General features: G+C 48.0%; 1 protein-coding gene across 3 annotated transcripts; it reads right to left on the bottom strand.

The window, feature by feature from the left end:
- Nucleotides 1-462: 462 nt before the first annotated feature.
- On the bottom strand, nucleotides 463-11,915 carry PIP4K2C (phosphatidylinositol-5-phosphate 4-kinase type 2 gamma). 3 transcript variants are annotated; one of them, XM_082634915.1, is made up of 11 exons: nucleotides 11,656-11,915; nucleotides 8,669-8,766; nucleotides 7,898-7,994; nucleotides 7,395-7,538; nucleotides 3,704-3,850; nucleotides 3,476-3,514; nucleotides 2,084-2,197; nucleotides 1,445-1,712; nucleotides 1,173-1,276; nucleotides 869-991; nucleotides 463-587 (listed from the first exon to the last, which is right to left on the bottom strand). In XM_082634915.1, the coding sequence occupies exons 1-10, from the start codon at nucleotides 11,827-11,829 to the stop codon at nucleotides 911-913; spliced, it is 1,266 nt and encodes a 421-aa protein (XP_082491041.1). In that variant the 5' UTR covers nucleotides 11,830-11,915; the 3' UTR covers nucleotides 463-587; nucleotides 869-910. The 3 variants fall into 3 exon arrangements, with proteins under 3 accessions (XP_082491041.1, XP_082491042.1, XP_082491040.1); XM_082634916.1 differs by having other exon boundaries at nucleotides 471-587; nucleotides 880-991; XM_082634914.1 differs by having other exon boundaries at nucleotides 471-587; nucleotides 892-991.
- Nucleotides 11,916-14,139: the final 2,224 nt, after the last annotated feature.

The raw sequence follows: 14,139 nt of genomic DNA, 5'->3' as shown, positions 1-14,139 counted from the left end.
TGGCTAGACATGAAGAAAGGAAATTTAACATGGGGAGTGAACCTTATACCCCTGGCTCATCCTCCCAGCCTCCAGAACTGGCCACACCCCCAATGAAGGGTTCCAGCTCCAGGAGGGATGTGAGGTCCTGGTGAAGAGCAGCAACAGTCAAACACCTTCACCCAGGATTCAACACTGTGGCCATCTCTGGTGGGGGTGAACGTGGAGTGAGGGAAGAGACTGGAGAGTAGTCAACCCTCAACAGAGACCTCCAATTCCCTGCATAATCACAAGAGTCCTCAGAGGTCCCACCTCCATGAGCTGCCAGCCCGCCCACCATTCTCCACCCCAGCCGCATTAAGATTGGCCATATCCCATCGTATGTGTGCATGCCTGCACCCACATCTGTAGTATTTTTAAAATCTTCCATCCCAGGGCCTACCGGGAAGGAAGTGTGCCACACTGAGCTCTATAAAGTTATCAGCAAAATTCAGACACTCTTAGTTCATCCCACACAGCAAAGTGCATCCAGAGTAGCAGCTTGAGCCAGGTCCATCTGTCCAGTCAGGTCCTGAAGATGGCAAACAACACCCTTCCCCCAGCTCCTCCTATGTTATGGAAACAACAGGACATTTTACAAAGATCAAGGCACTTGGGAGAGAGTCAACAGTAACACTCTAATGAAGCAAGCAGACTTGTTGGAGGGGAAGGGAGAAGGAAAGGAAGAGGAGAGAGGACAATGTATTTCTGAGGGCCAGGAAGAGCCTACTCAACAAGACTGAGTTATTTGGATGGAAGAAGCCTGTAGCCTGAAGTTAGCAAAAGAGAAAGAGCAGAAGTAGTGGCCAGAATATCCACAATTCCCCCAAGCCTCTCAGAACCCCACCACCTGGAACACACAGCAGCAGTCACCATGCAGTCAGGCAGTCTCTTAGGCAAAGATGTTGGTAATAAAATCCAGGAATCGCTTAGCATACTGCTCAGGATGGACAGTAGAAATCTCTGCCCCCGCCTGTGAGAGGAGGTATGGAACATGGTGTCAGGCCCCGCACCCCTCCCCGACTCCCCACCCTCAGTTCCACTCCAGATCATTTCCACACCCAACCCTTCATCCTTCTGCCACCCCACTGCTCTGGCACAAGAGGCTCTTGAATAGTCAAGACAAGAAAGGAAAGGCTTTAGAGAACCCTCACCCCATGCTTGACAGTTTTGGCTGCATGAGCTGCTTTCTTCTTGGCATCATACTGTGTCAGGATGTCAATGAGGCCCATGAAATACACCTCCTTCTGAGGGGCCCCTGGGGAGAGAGACCAGCAATGAAGAGCAAGTACAGTCCCAATTCCCTCTCCCCAGGAACCAGTCAGATCTGTTTTGAAAAGCTAAACAGCCTCTCCACCTACCACCCTGGTCTCTGTCCTCCAGGGACCACCCTCCCCACCCTTAAAATTTCCAGGCTCTTTCTCACCCTCAGCACTCCGGATGGCATAGACATCAATGAAGGATTCAAACTCTCCAGGGCCCAGGGGCCGGTGGGAATGGATGTAGCCGCCGATACCCTCAGGGGAAGTGCCATAGGAGCCCACCAGAGCAGGAGGTCCGGTCAGGGCACAGTCCCCATCCCCCTCTGACTCCTCCTCCCGCACAGGCCCCTCCTCCTCCGGTTCAGAGCCGCGAATGATGTCGTGGATGCCCAGCAGAAGGCTGTAGTCCATGATCTTCAGCTGTACTAGGAACTGAGACCCCACTGACAAATCAGAAGCCCCAGATCTCCCTCTCCACTCCCAGGTACCACCCTTATACCTCCATCCCTGAATTTCTGGGGCCCTCCTGGGGAAAAGAAGTGTAAAAATTGAGGGTTGGGAGTATACCATTGCCCTTTATTACCTAATTGTCCTGGGTATCTAAGATCATTCTTTTAGCTCAAGCCAGCCACCCCCCTCCATAAGTAACCTCTAGAGGATTTTCATGACTCACACCCAACTCCCTGACATGCAGAGAACCCAAAGGGAAGGGGAGGAGTTCCCTCGTATTGTGAATGGGCAACTTCCCTGTGGGGAGCGAAAAAGGGAAACAAAGCCATTTCCCACAGCACCCCAACCATCACCTCCACATCTCTCTTTAGCTTCTCTAGAAAGACCTTCTTCTCCTCTTCAGCAATATAAACTTTCTGGTTCTTGTTGAGAAAGTCCATATCCTTAAGGGTGGGCAATTCTTTAACCTGAGAATAGGTAAAGGGACATCTTGGGAATACAGCCCTTACCCCACACTCTCAGAAAACCCTGCTCTATGTAGGGCTTTGTCTCTGACTCTGGGGTGTCTAGGGGAGACAGATTTACAGCCCATCTCTCATCTGACTTCATGCTAGGATGCTGCCCAGAGCCTGTTCTTACCTCTGGTGGCTTCCCCAGACTCAGCCACTGTGGCTGTACCCCAAATCACATCCCACTACTTTCTGCCTATGGTTTCAGTCCAGAACCTCCATTCTGACTTTTCTTTCTTCTTCTGAAGCAAAAACAGCTGCTTGAAAACAGAGCTCAGTATGGAAGGCGGCTGGTAAGCATTTTGCTCTTGAAGTCTGACATTTTCATGCATCCCCAAACCTTCCACATGGACTAACCCATGCCAGTGACAAAGAAGCTCTTCCCACTGCCCCTTCCAAACAATCCCTGGATCAGGAAAAGTCTACATCTCTCTTCTTTTTGGTGGTTTAAGATAAGAATAAATAGCTGGGGATCCCTACCTCTTTATCCCAAGAAGGTCCCTTTGACCAAAATGTTCATTGCAGCTCTATTTACAATAGCCCGGAGATGGAAACAACCTAAGTGTCCATCATTGGATGAATGGATAAAGAAGATGTGGCACATATATACAATGGAATATTACTCAGCCATAAAAAGAAACGAAATTGAGCTATTTGTAATGAGGTGGATGGACCTAGAGTCTGTAATACAGAGTGAAGTAAGTCAGAAAGAGAAAGACAAATACCGTATGCTAACACATATATATGGAATTTAAGAAAAAAATTTGTCATGAAGAACCTAGGGGTAAGACAGGAATAAAGACACAGACCTACTAGAGAATGGACTTGGGGATATGGGGAGGGGGAAGGGTAAGCTGTCCAAAGCTAGAGAGTGGCATGGACATATATACACTACCAAATGTAAAATAGATAGCCAGTGGGAAGCAGCCGCATAGCACAGGGAGATCAGCTCGGTGCTTTGTGACCACCTAGAGGGGTGGGATAGGCAGGGTGGGAGGGAGGGAGACGCAAGAGGGAAGAGATATGGGAACATATGTATATGTATAACTGATTCACTTTGTTATAAAGCAGAAACTAACACACCATTGTAAAGCAATTATACTCCAATAAAGATGTAATAAATAAATAAATAAATAAACAAACATCCACATTGACAGCACCAACCCCCCCCCCAAAAAAAGGTCCCTTTGACCTGCTCTCCCCCATCCCTCACCCTATCATCTAAAATTATATCACCTTCTCCTTATCGCTGGCTTCCCGGGACACTAGGGAGCCCTGTGGAGAGACCCAAACACAAAGTCAGCAGAAGTGGCTAAAAGAACAGTCAGGACCCAGCTCCTAGGGCAAGTCCTCAAACCCACAGCCTTCTTTCCTTTAAAATGAATCATCCAGTGCCCTCCCTGGCCATTCCCCACCCTCAGGTCATCAGGAGCCTCCCCTTCAGCCCTCACCTCCTCTCCTTACCTTGAGGTCATACTTCCTGTGCACAGGGAGACGGTGGCTAAACATGTTGCGCATCACAAGCATGTAGCTGTCTTCGTTGTCCACGCTAACCCGGTACATCCCCAGGAACTGGGGCAGCAGTGTGTTGCCATGGCACTTCACAATGTACTGGGGTGGAAGGGAGGAAGGAAGGGGAAGAGGCTGAGCAGCTCAGGGATGGGAATTCAAATGCTACTGTTCCATAGGGATTCAAGTAGAGAGGCTACAGAAGGTCCGAAGTGGTGTGGGGACTTTCTAAAGATGCCCCTGGTATCCATGCAGTTTCTGAACCATCATCTCCTTTCACTTATCCCATGTGTATAATGTCTCTCAAATTTAAAGCACCATCTCTCCTGTCGTCTTTATTATTCTTTGAGATGGGGAAGGGTACGTGTTATTATCCCTCTTTATACGCAAGTAGTCACAGAACCAGTAGTAGAAATTACATCAACAAAATGATTTTATCTAGACCAGGGGTCCCCAGCTCGCGGGCTGCGGACTGGTACCAGTCCTCGGCCTGTTCGGAAGCGGGCCGCACGCAGGAGGTGAGCGGCGGGCGAGCTTGCCATCGCTCGCATTACCGCCTGAACTATCCCCCGCCCCCGGCCCCAGCTCCGGTCAGTGGAAAAATTGTCTTCCACGAAACCGGTCCCTGGTGCCAAAAAGGTTGGGGACCACTGATCTAGACCAATGATCTTTTGTGGGCTAGACTCCCACAGTAAAAATGTTTGCAAGATGGCCTATAATCTGGATTCTTAAAAAAAATTCCTCTTTCAATGCTACCATCTCCCTCAGTGTTGCTGCCTACTTCTCTTCATAGCCAACCTTCTCAGAAAATTAGTCAGCCATGAGTCCACTGCCTCTCTCTCAAACGAGTGAAATCAGATTATACCCTCATTTCTCCTCTGAAATGTCTCTCCTCCTCACTGCCTCAAATCCTGCAGTTGCCAATCTCATGGGTATCTGGTCATCATCATATTTCAACTGGCTGGCACTTGATACTACTGACCAGCCTGTCCTTAAAACTCTCTTCACCCTGAGCTCCCATCACACCACTCCTCTCTATCCTCAAATCCTGTGTGGAATGCAGTAGGGCATAAATCATTAAAAGCATCTGACAACTCTCGCCAAAAAGACCCTGACATGGTGCTGGCCCTTGGGGCTTCAGTCTCAGCCTCACCGTCAGCCACATCAGGGGAAGAGGTCTCTAGATCTGTCCCCTGGCAGGGACTTCTGGGGCAGAGCTGGGGATAGAGGCCTGCGGGAAGGAGGAAAACACAACCATAGCAGAGCCTCTGGGCAGCAGTGAGCACACGGCCTTACTTTTGTTCCCATCTTCCCTCCTTGGGGCCGTGGGCATTGGCTTTAGAGAGCCAGGGTAGTCTGGTCACTGGGAGGAGCAGAAGAAGAAAAAGGTTTTGCTCCTTTGAACCTGATGGGGGAGGCCATTTGCATTTGGAAAATGCTCTATACATTGGGGACTGCCTGTATTTGGAAGTTTCATTAACTCTTAGCATCCTGTTCTCAGCCTCCAAGCTGTATTGAGAAGTTAGTAGTCTGTATTTTTTTTTTTTTTTTTTTTTTTTGCGGTATGCGGGTCTCTCACTGTTGTGGGCTCTCCCGTTGTGGAGCACAGGCTCCGGACGCGCAGGCTCAGCGGCCATGGCTCACGGGCCCAGCCGCTCCACGGCATGTGGGATCCTCCTGGACCGGGGCACGAACCCGCGCCCCCCACATCGGCAGGCGGACTCCCAACCACCGCGCCACCAGGGAAGTCCCCAGTCTGTATTTTTATTAAGCCTTAAAACTTCTTTTATGTGCATTTGGTGCTAACTTTTTTGTAGAGCTGTATTAAAAACAGCAAACTTGTGCTCACGTCTCTACGTAACTTTGAGAGGAGCATTCTGTTATTTTTACAAGGCAGGAGTGTGTACAGCTGCTGAATTAAACTTAGCAATCACATTTAAAAAAAAAAAAGGCGTCAGACAACTCATAGTCTCCTTTATGGGCTCTTTTCTTGCTCCAGAAGGTTCTTTCCTCAACCTTCTTTTCATTTCACTCGACACGTCCATAATCTTAAACCCGAATGAACTTTTTGGCCAAACCGATATAATACATTCATGGCGATAATTACCATCTATTCACCTATAGTTCTGAAATCTAGACTTCTAATCTAGTCCTCTTTCCCAAACTCCATACCCCAACCACTTACGGGACATCTATATCTGCATGAACTGAAGAAACCACAAACTCGACATGCCAAAATCCGAACTGTCTTCTCCAAAAACCTGTTTCTTTTTCTGCTTCCCAACTGTTGGTCACTGGGCACCCAGTTATCCCTAAGCAGGAATTTGGAGCGCCTCTGCCTTAATTCTCACAATTCTCCCAAAGGTCTTCCTTTCCATCTCCACTGCATCATCCCTCCAGGCCCCTGTCATTTCTCACCTGGACTATTACAATTACCTCCTAACTGGTATCTCCACTCTCAGTATTTCCCTCCTGCAATCCATTCTCTAAAATGCTGGCACAGGGATATTTCTAAATAACATATATATCACTCCCCTGCAAACCACCTTCAGGATAAAGCCCAAACTCTTTGTGTGGTTTATAAAACCCTCACAGCCTGGCTCCTGCCTAACTGTTTTTCCACAATACCGTATCCCAGCCACACTGAATTTCTTGCAGTTCCACAACACCAAGCTCTCTCATGGCTCTGTGCCTTTACAAGTGCTGTTTCCCTTTGCCTAGAGTGCTCTCTTCCTCCTTGTCCAACGGCTGGTCCCTACTAGTCATGCAAGAATCAACTTCTAGGATACTCCCTCTAAAAAACTCTCTTTGAGCACCTCTTGCAAGTGCACCTCTTGCCCCAGGTGAGTTGGGATGGTCTTCCTCTGCCACCCCAGAGCATCCCCTAGATACCTTTACTCCTTGCACGCAGCTTGCTGTGTGCTAACTAACGCTAGCTTACTGGTCTCTGCCATTAGAACAAGAGAAACTCAAGGGCCACGGCCATTTCATTCACCTCTTTCTCTACTGCCTAACATAAGACCTAATAACAACAGACATCCAATATTTGTTGAATAACCAAAAACTCTTTTAGAATCTTTCATTTATTCCTTGCTCATTGATTTTGGTGAGATTTTTCTTCAGTAGAAAGATATTCAGGCATGTTTTTACTCCCAAAATAGTCCAGAAACTTCACATTCCAAATTCATCTGATCGGATAGAATAGTTTCCCTAATCCCACTTAGGGCTGGATATGATCATGGCTTCTCTCCTCCAATCTATCCCAATTGTGCACTTATCCTGGTTTTCTCCCCAAACTGCATTTATTCCTGATAGTACATTTGGTGTTAACACTTCATCTAAGTCTGACTTAGTCTAAAGTTTATACTTTGCTATACATGTACCATTTACGTATCTATCAATTCACAGCGGTTTTAGATTAGAAGTGCCAAATGAGAAGGAACACGAACTCTTCTATTTAATCAAACACAAATCGGCATGCAGAGGCTCTCTTTTTGAAATGCCTTGTTTTCAAAAGTATGATGTCAAATGCTTCTTGGGGAGCAAAATGGGCTATAGGGAGGAAGAGGGATAGGAAGTCTCCCAAGTGCTCTGGAGCTGAGTTATGAGTAGGGAGGGGAAGAACGAGGCTGGAGAGAGACCCGACCTGATGGTAGTTGGAGAGGTTGCTATGCATGTCAGCAATGTCCTCACTGGATACTTCTTTGATGACCAGAGTCCGATCATAGGAGATAAGGAAGCGACCATCACTGCCTTCACTTTCACTCGGGGGACTTCGGGTAAGGGACACCTGGGGACACAAAATAGGCTAGAAGCTCTTTTCCTCCCCTTTATATGGAGATGCAAGCCTAGGACAGTGGCCAACTGAACACACCTGAAAGTGGATAAAATCTTGACGTAAGAGGATGAGCAAGGGTTCTAAATTTGGTGTCCATATATGGACTAAATGAAATTGAAAGCAAAATTTTTAATGTATCTACATTTCCCCCCAAGGACAGGGTTTATAGCTTTCTTCAGATTTTTTAGATGCCTGTGACCACAAAATAGTAAAGAATACCTGTGAAGGCCCTCATTTCTCCAAACATGACTGTCCCACAGATTCCCCAGCTGTTAGGGAGAAAGGACTATCCTCACCCAATGGACTCTCACCAAGTAATCCTGGTCATCAATACCAAATCGATCACGCAGGTTCCTGAAGACCTGGGGACAATACTCCTTGAACTTGAAATGACTGGGCAGATTTTCCCTGCAACAGGGGTTTTCAAGATAAGAAACAAAGTAACAATATTACCTTATATTTATGTAGGGCTTGACACTTTATAAAGAACCTTCACACATATTACCTTACTTGATTCTCATAAAACCCTTGTGAGGTCCTTTAAAGGTGTATTATTCCCACTGTACAGAAAGAGAGACTGGCTCGGGGTAGCTGAGTGACCTGCTGAAGTCACGTAACTGGTAAGCGGCTTAAGTAGAACCACAATCTACTGCCCATCCAAACAGCAGCATTTCCCAAATCTCAAGCAAGTCAGAGACATCCCTAAATAAGCAACAGGTCTTGAATGGCATCTTCTGATACTAGGAGGGCTTACAGGACTCAGGTATTTCTTTCAGGGAGTCCCTCTCAGAAACGAATGGTAAAGGCATCTAAATGTATTTATTACTTTGTGAATCTCCAGGCTAGAGGAGAGGTAAACCAGTACACATAGATAAGGGCGTAAGGAACATTGGAAATTATTTTAGCGGTTTCTTTACAAAATACTGAATTTCTGCATTGGAAGGAAGGTTAGACAATACAATAACAACTTGTAAGTTGCCTTCTAAATCTAAAACCTTCAAATCATTCAATCTTAACTCTTAAAATTATTTATTCTCTCTTCTAGGAAGGTTGACATGAGAAGGGTGGGGATTCCCACATACCTGCGGAAAAGGTGATTGTTGACCTTGATCTTGGAGCTGGCCTTAAAGTCATCTGGCAGCAGCATCACCGGGGGAGGCACCTGGCTGAGCTCATTGATCTGATAAGCCAAAACAAGAACAGGAAGGCAGTGAGTAGGGGTGTGGAGAGCTACTTATACACTGTGTCTGGGCAAGAGTCAGAAAAGGGCAAATCAAACCTCATTCCCTTAAAAATGCTGGTTATGCATATGCTTGACAAAGGTGAGAGTATGTGTCTGCCATCTTTTGCTGCCCAAGGCCTGCAGTAAGCAACCCTTGCATACAGCCCCTCACACTCCTGCCCCCGTGGAACTTCATGCTCACAACAGTCATTTTATATTAGGCAAACTCTGTAAGCAACTCTGGACTATTTTTTAAAGCTGTGACAAATTCTAGAGAAAACAAAGACCCTCAGCAGACTCAAGACATTCAAGACAAACAGTTCCATGCTCCCCTGGAAACAAAAGGCATTTTCAAAGTACAAGGAGAGTTAAGGGGACTCTGAGGGGTCGACAGCAGCTAGAATGAAATGCCCATATCCCAAAGGAGGCATCTCCTCACAAACAGGACCAGTCCTTCCAGACCACTCCGACCCAGTTCTCTGTACTAGGTCCCCACCTGCCTAGGTAAGGTAAAAGAAAAACAGCTGATTTCAGAGGGAATGCAGGCAGGCAAAGGATATGAGCTCATTAGGCATCTGTTCACTGAAGTCAAGCCAACCCACAGCCCAAAGGATGCAAGCATCACATGCTCTCCTCAGCCCCAAGAATCAGCAGTCTGCTAATTCAGGGTGGAAAGGGGGATCCTGCACTAAGAAACGCCCAGGAGATGTGCTTTCTCCCCACTGTTGCCACAGTATCTTTCACGCACCCTTATCACTTGACTCTAACCTCTAGTTTACGTGAGTTCCCCACCTGGGTTGTGAGCTCTGTTAAGGACCAGTTCTAGTCGTCTGCATCACTCAGGTGCCTAGCTAGCACAATATTTGGCCCACAGTGGTCCTGAAGTGTTTATTAACTGAATAAACAGATGCCTTGCCTATCCTTACTTGATCATTCGACAGAGGTTATGAAGTGTAGTCTAACCTAAATCCCATACACTGCAATGAAAAACCAACTCCTCTCATTCTCAGTAGAAAAGGAGGACAGAACATATTCCTCCAGAAGGGGAAAAAGGAAAAGCCACTAGACATTCCCAGCCTAAAATTCAGCTACAGTTCTTCATGCCCCCTCCTCGCCACCTGCTGTTAAGCAGGCTGAATCATCACTAAGACATATGTTCAAGGAATTTCTCCATTCCAGACCCTTGAAGTAAATGTGTGCTGGCTGGAGGGTGGGGTATTGGGGCTAAAGTATATATACCTAGGGAAGCTGAGGCAGGTCTTATGTGTAATTGCCCAATCCTTACCAAAGGAAAACCCTCCTTCTTAAGTTTCCCAAAGGAATGGATGGATGAGTCATAACAGAGGCAGCCCACCTCCATCAGCCTTGCCCACACCAAGTGCCTTAGACTGAGCTGGGAGCAGTCCACAGAGCCACAAATGCAAAAGGGAGCTGACACACCCCCAGATGACTTTCTAAGCCACAAATAAAAATGTGACAAACACTGTATTCCTCCTCATCCCCTTCCACCTCCACAGCACTACCATGACTATAATGTTTCAAGGAAGTTGAGTTTTTAAATTATTGCTTGGGGGCTTCCCTGATGGTGCAGTGGTTGAGAATCCGCCTGCCAATGCAGGCGACACGGGTTCGACCTCTGGTCCAGAAAGATCTCACGTGCAGGGGAGCAACTAAGCCTGTGCGCCACAACTACTGAGCCCGCGTGCCACAACTGCTGAAGCCCGCATGCCTAGAGCCTGTGCCCCGCAACAAGAGAAGCCACCGCAATGAGAAGCCCGCGCACAGCAACGAAAAGTAGCCCCTGCTCCCGCAACTAGAGAAAGCCCGCGGGCAGCAACGAAGACCCAACACAGCCAAAAATAAATAAATTTAAAAAAAAATTTTTTTTAAACATTGCCTGTCATATTCAAGGTCACTACATCCCTCCAATCCAGATCTGAGGGAAGGGGAGCAATGGCTGTGCTTCCTTCACCTGAGGTATCCTCAGGAAGGTAGATGCGCCGGCCTCTTTTGGCCTCCTCCGGATTCCCAAGCCAACCATCTACAGCAGTTCCCTGATTCTAAAGTTCACCACCACAATGTCGCCATGACCAGAGCTCCTGAGCCAGCTCTTTGGTCAAAGATGACCCCCACTTACACCAAATACCATTACTCCAGCCAGCAATGGGTTGCAATTAAGACCAAAGGCTTACATACATTAAGTGCTGAGTAAGTGCAACCACTAGGCTCAGGCTGGGGTAGTTTCTCTAAAATGCTGTACCTCTGGAAGGGAAAGGAAGGGACATGCAGGATTAGAAGGTCCAGGAAGCCTGGAGCTTCCCCCAAAGCCAAGGTTCCAACGTCACTGACGGCGGCTGTAAAGCAAGGTGCAAAGGAAAAGTGAACGATTCCCTTCATCCAGTCACCCTCTCCGCTCCCCTTCTACACTTACACTCTCACCGGAGACCTCACCACCACCAAGCCAGAAGAGCTACTCTCCCTAATGTCCTTCCAGACGGAGCCGGGTCCCGGCCGGTCTCCGTGGCCTGAGGCTGGAACTGACTGGAAGGAGGCAGAGAGCTGGATTTCAGTTGGGGAAGATGGAACCAGAGTAGAGGAGTAACGGATGGAGGGAGAGACAAAAGTCTACGTTAAAAAAAAAAAAAAAAAAAAAAAAAAAAAGGTCTAGAGCGAGAAAGTACGCTGGGTGAAACACCTGAGAGTAGGTGGGCAGGGACCAGGACAGCCTGGGGGAAAAGTGGCAGCGCTAGGGGCTCCGGAGGCGGGAGTCTGGAAACAGACAAGCCCGGAGGAGCTGAGGGGTTCGGACAGGGCCTCCGCAAGGCCGGGGCCGGGGCCGGGTCTCACCGAGTGGGCTACGCCCCACAGGAACACGCCCATCAGCGGGTCGGCCGCCCGGAACACCTTCACCTTCTGCTGCACGAAATGCTTCTTCTTGGTTTTGGAAGCGAAGCCGAAACCTGTGCCGGAAGCCGCTGTCGGCGTCGGTACAGTGGCCGGCGGGACCGAGGAGGACGCCATAGTCTCCCGCACACCCAACCGAGTGAAAGCCGGAGCCGGCCGCGATGCGCTCTCCCGACCCCGGAAGCGGCGCTCACCTGCGCCTCCGTCACGTGACCGGAGGCTGGCCCGCAGGCGCGCGAGTAGGGCGGGGCAGGCTGACTCCGCCCCCTGGCGGCCGCCCTTCTGCCCCAACGCCCGCGCGTTGGCTGGACTCACCTGGCGGCGGGGAGTCGCACCGAAGCCTTTTTCCCTGAGAGCTGCGAGCAGTCCGCGAGGCCCAGGCCAGTCATCCAGGCGTAGGGGATGCTGCCTGGACTGGCCTGATTTAACCCCTCGGTCTAGGACTTCTTTGCTGCATAGTCGCCGCCTTCCGGTTTTGCCCAGTTTCTCCGCCCTGAAGCTAACCCGAAAGCATTTCTTTACGAAGTAGGAGATCCCTTAAGTGGGTTTCGTGCTTTTAGAAAGACCTCTCAGGCATCATTCTGGAGGGTGACCAGAGTACTGCAAAAGTCTAGGCACGAGATGAGGAACTAAAACACTGACTATTGGGATGGAAAGAAGGGGCTGGCATCTAAAGGTATAGTTTGATGTCAGTTTGTAAAATCCTTAGTGGATGTGGGATTTGAAGGAAAGGGAGACATTGAGAATGAATCCCAGGCTTCTGGCTAAGGTGTAGAGAGATGGCGGTGACATGAAAAGGAGCAGTTTTGGTTGAAAACAAGACTTCAATTTGGACCGTGTTTGAGGCACCTGAGGGCAGCCGGACATATGGGCCCAGAGTTCAGCAGAATGATCTGGGCTGGGGATAAAAGTTTAATTTTTGCGAAGAATCCGTAGGTGTGGATGACACGTTCCAGGGAGAGCAAGGAAAGGCTGAACCCTGGTATAGGCCACCATGTGAGAGGCTAGTGGGAGAAGACTGAGAAGGGGTGGCCAGAGAAGTAAAAGGGGCCAGGAGAGCAGGGTCACAAAAGCCAAGGGAGTTGAATTTCGAGAAGGAAGGAATGGAGAGCAGTGTCAAATGTCATGGAAAGGTGAGGCAAGACATGGAAGGAGCAGTGCCCATTGTCTTTGGCAACTAGTGACCTTTGGAAAGCACTTTCTGCAGAACAAGAGCCAGATCCAGGTGGGCTGAGGGACGAATAGGAGGTGAGGAAGTGGGGAAGGGAAGCCTGGGACTTCATCAGGAAATTCGGTTGTGAGAAAACAAGGTGGGGAGTGGCTTATAGAGAAACACAGTAAAACACACTTTTAAGGGAGACCTTACTACCAAGGACAAGGGAAGAAATCACTGAGACAGAAGTTAACGAAGCAAATGCAAACTGCCCAAGTCTGCATCACTTTTAGTTATTTTATATATTTTTTGGTTTAGTTTCTTTATTTTGATTGGAGTATAGTTGCTTTACAATGTTGTGTTAGTTTCTACTGTACAGCTGAACATATACATATATCCCCTCTTTTTTGGATTTCCTTCCCATTTAGGTCACCACAGAGCACTGAGTAGAGTTCCCTGTGCTATACAGTAGGTTCTCATTAGTTATTTTATATATTGAGTCTTTGTGAGTACCTCAGGAATGAAGATCTAGAAGGGCCTTGATTTAGTCCAGAGAAGGGAGATTTATCACTTGTCAGATGGGAGAAAGCAAAGGGATCTGTGTAGACAGAGGTAAGTGTGTAGGTGGGGGGCGGGGAGATGAAGAATTTCACACACTCAGTCACCTTAATTTACCCTTTAAAACAAAGTTGTTGCCTAAGAGAGGAGGGTGAGAAGGGATCTTGAGGAGTGAGGGTTTAGACCAGTTGCTCTGGAGAGTGGGAGAGAAAACAGCGGGGACACACAGAAGGAACGTTAAACCAGCACCAAAGGTCCAGTTACCTCTGGGGCTCTTTGTTTTTAATTGCCCCAGTGTTTTGGTCGTATGGTTTTCTCCACTTATCTCCGAAACTTTGAAGTAAGAGCAGAGAAGACAGGTAGGGCTATGCTCTAAAATGGGGGTTAGAAGGGTGATTGTGGTAAACAATCTTGGGACAAGAGAGCTGAGCTCTTGGCGAGGGAGGGATGCAGACGCACTAGAGGGATGGAACTGATGCTGGGGCTGAGGGTGGTCTGGGGAAAACAGTGAAGAAAACAGGATACCATTCTTTGTTAAAAATTACAAACAACCTAGAAAGATGTCCACCAATAGTGGAATGGTTGAATAAATTATAGGATACGTTTATGAAAAATCATGTATTTTTTTAATGAGGTAAATATGTATCTTGACATGAAAAGATCTCTAGGACATATTGTCAAGTGGGGAAAAAAACCTGCGTGTAAATATACGGAAA

The sequence above is a fragment of the Mesoplodon mirus genome (genome assembly GCF_964341445.2).
Source record: "Mesoplodon mirus genome assembly, chromosome: 11".
NCBI classification, from domain to species: domain Eukaryota; kingdom Metazoa; phylum Chordata; class Mammalia; order Artiodactyla; family Ziphiidae; genus Mesoplodon; species Mesoplodon mirus.
This window is presented reverse-complemented; position numbering and strand designations above follow the sequence as displayed.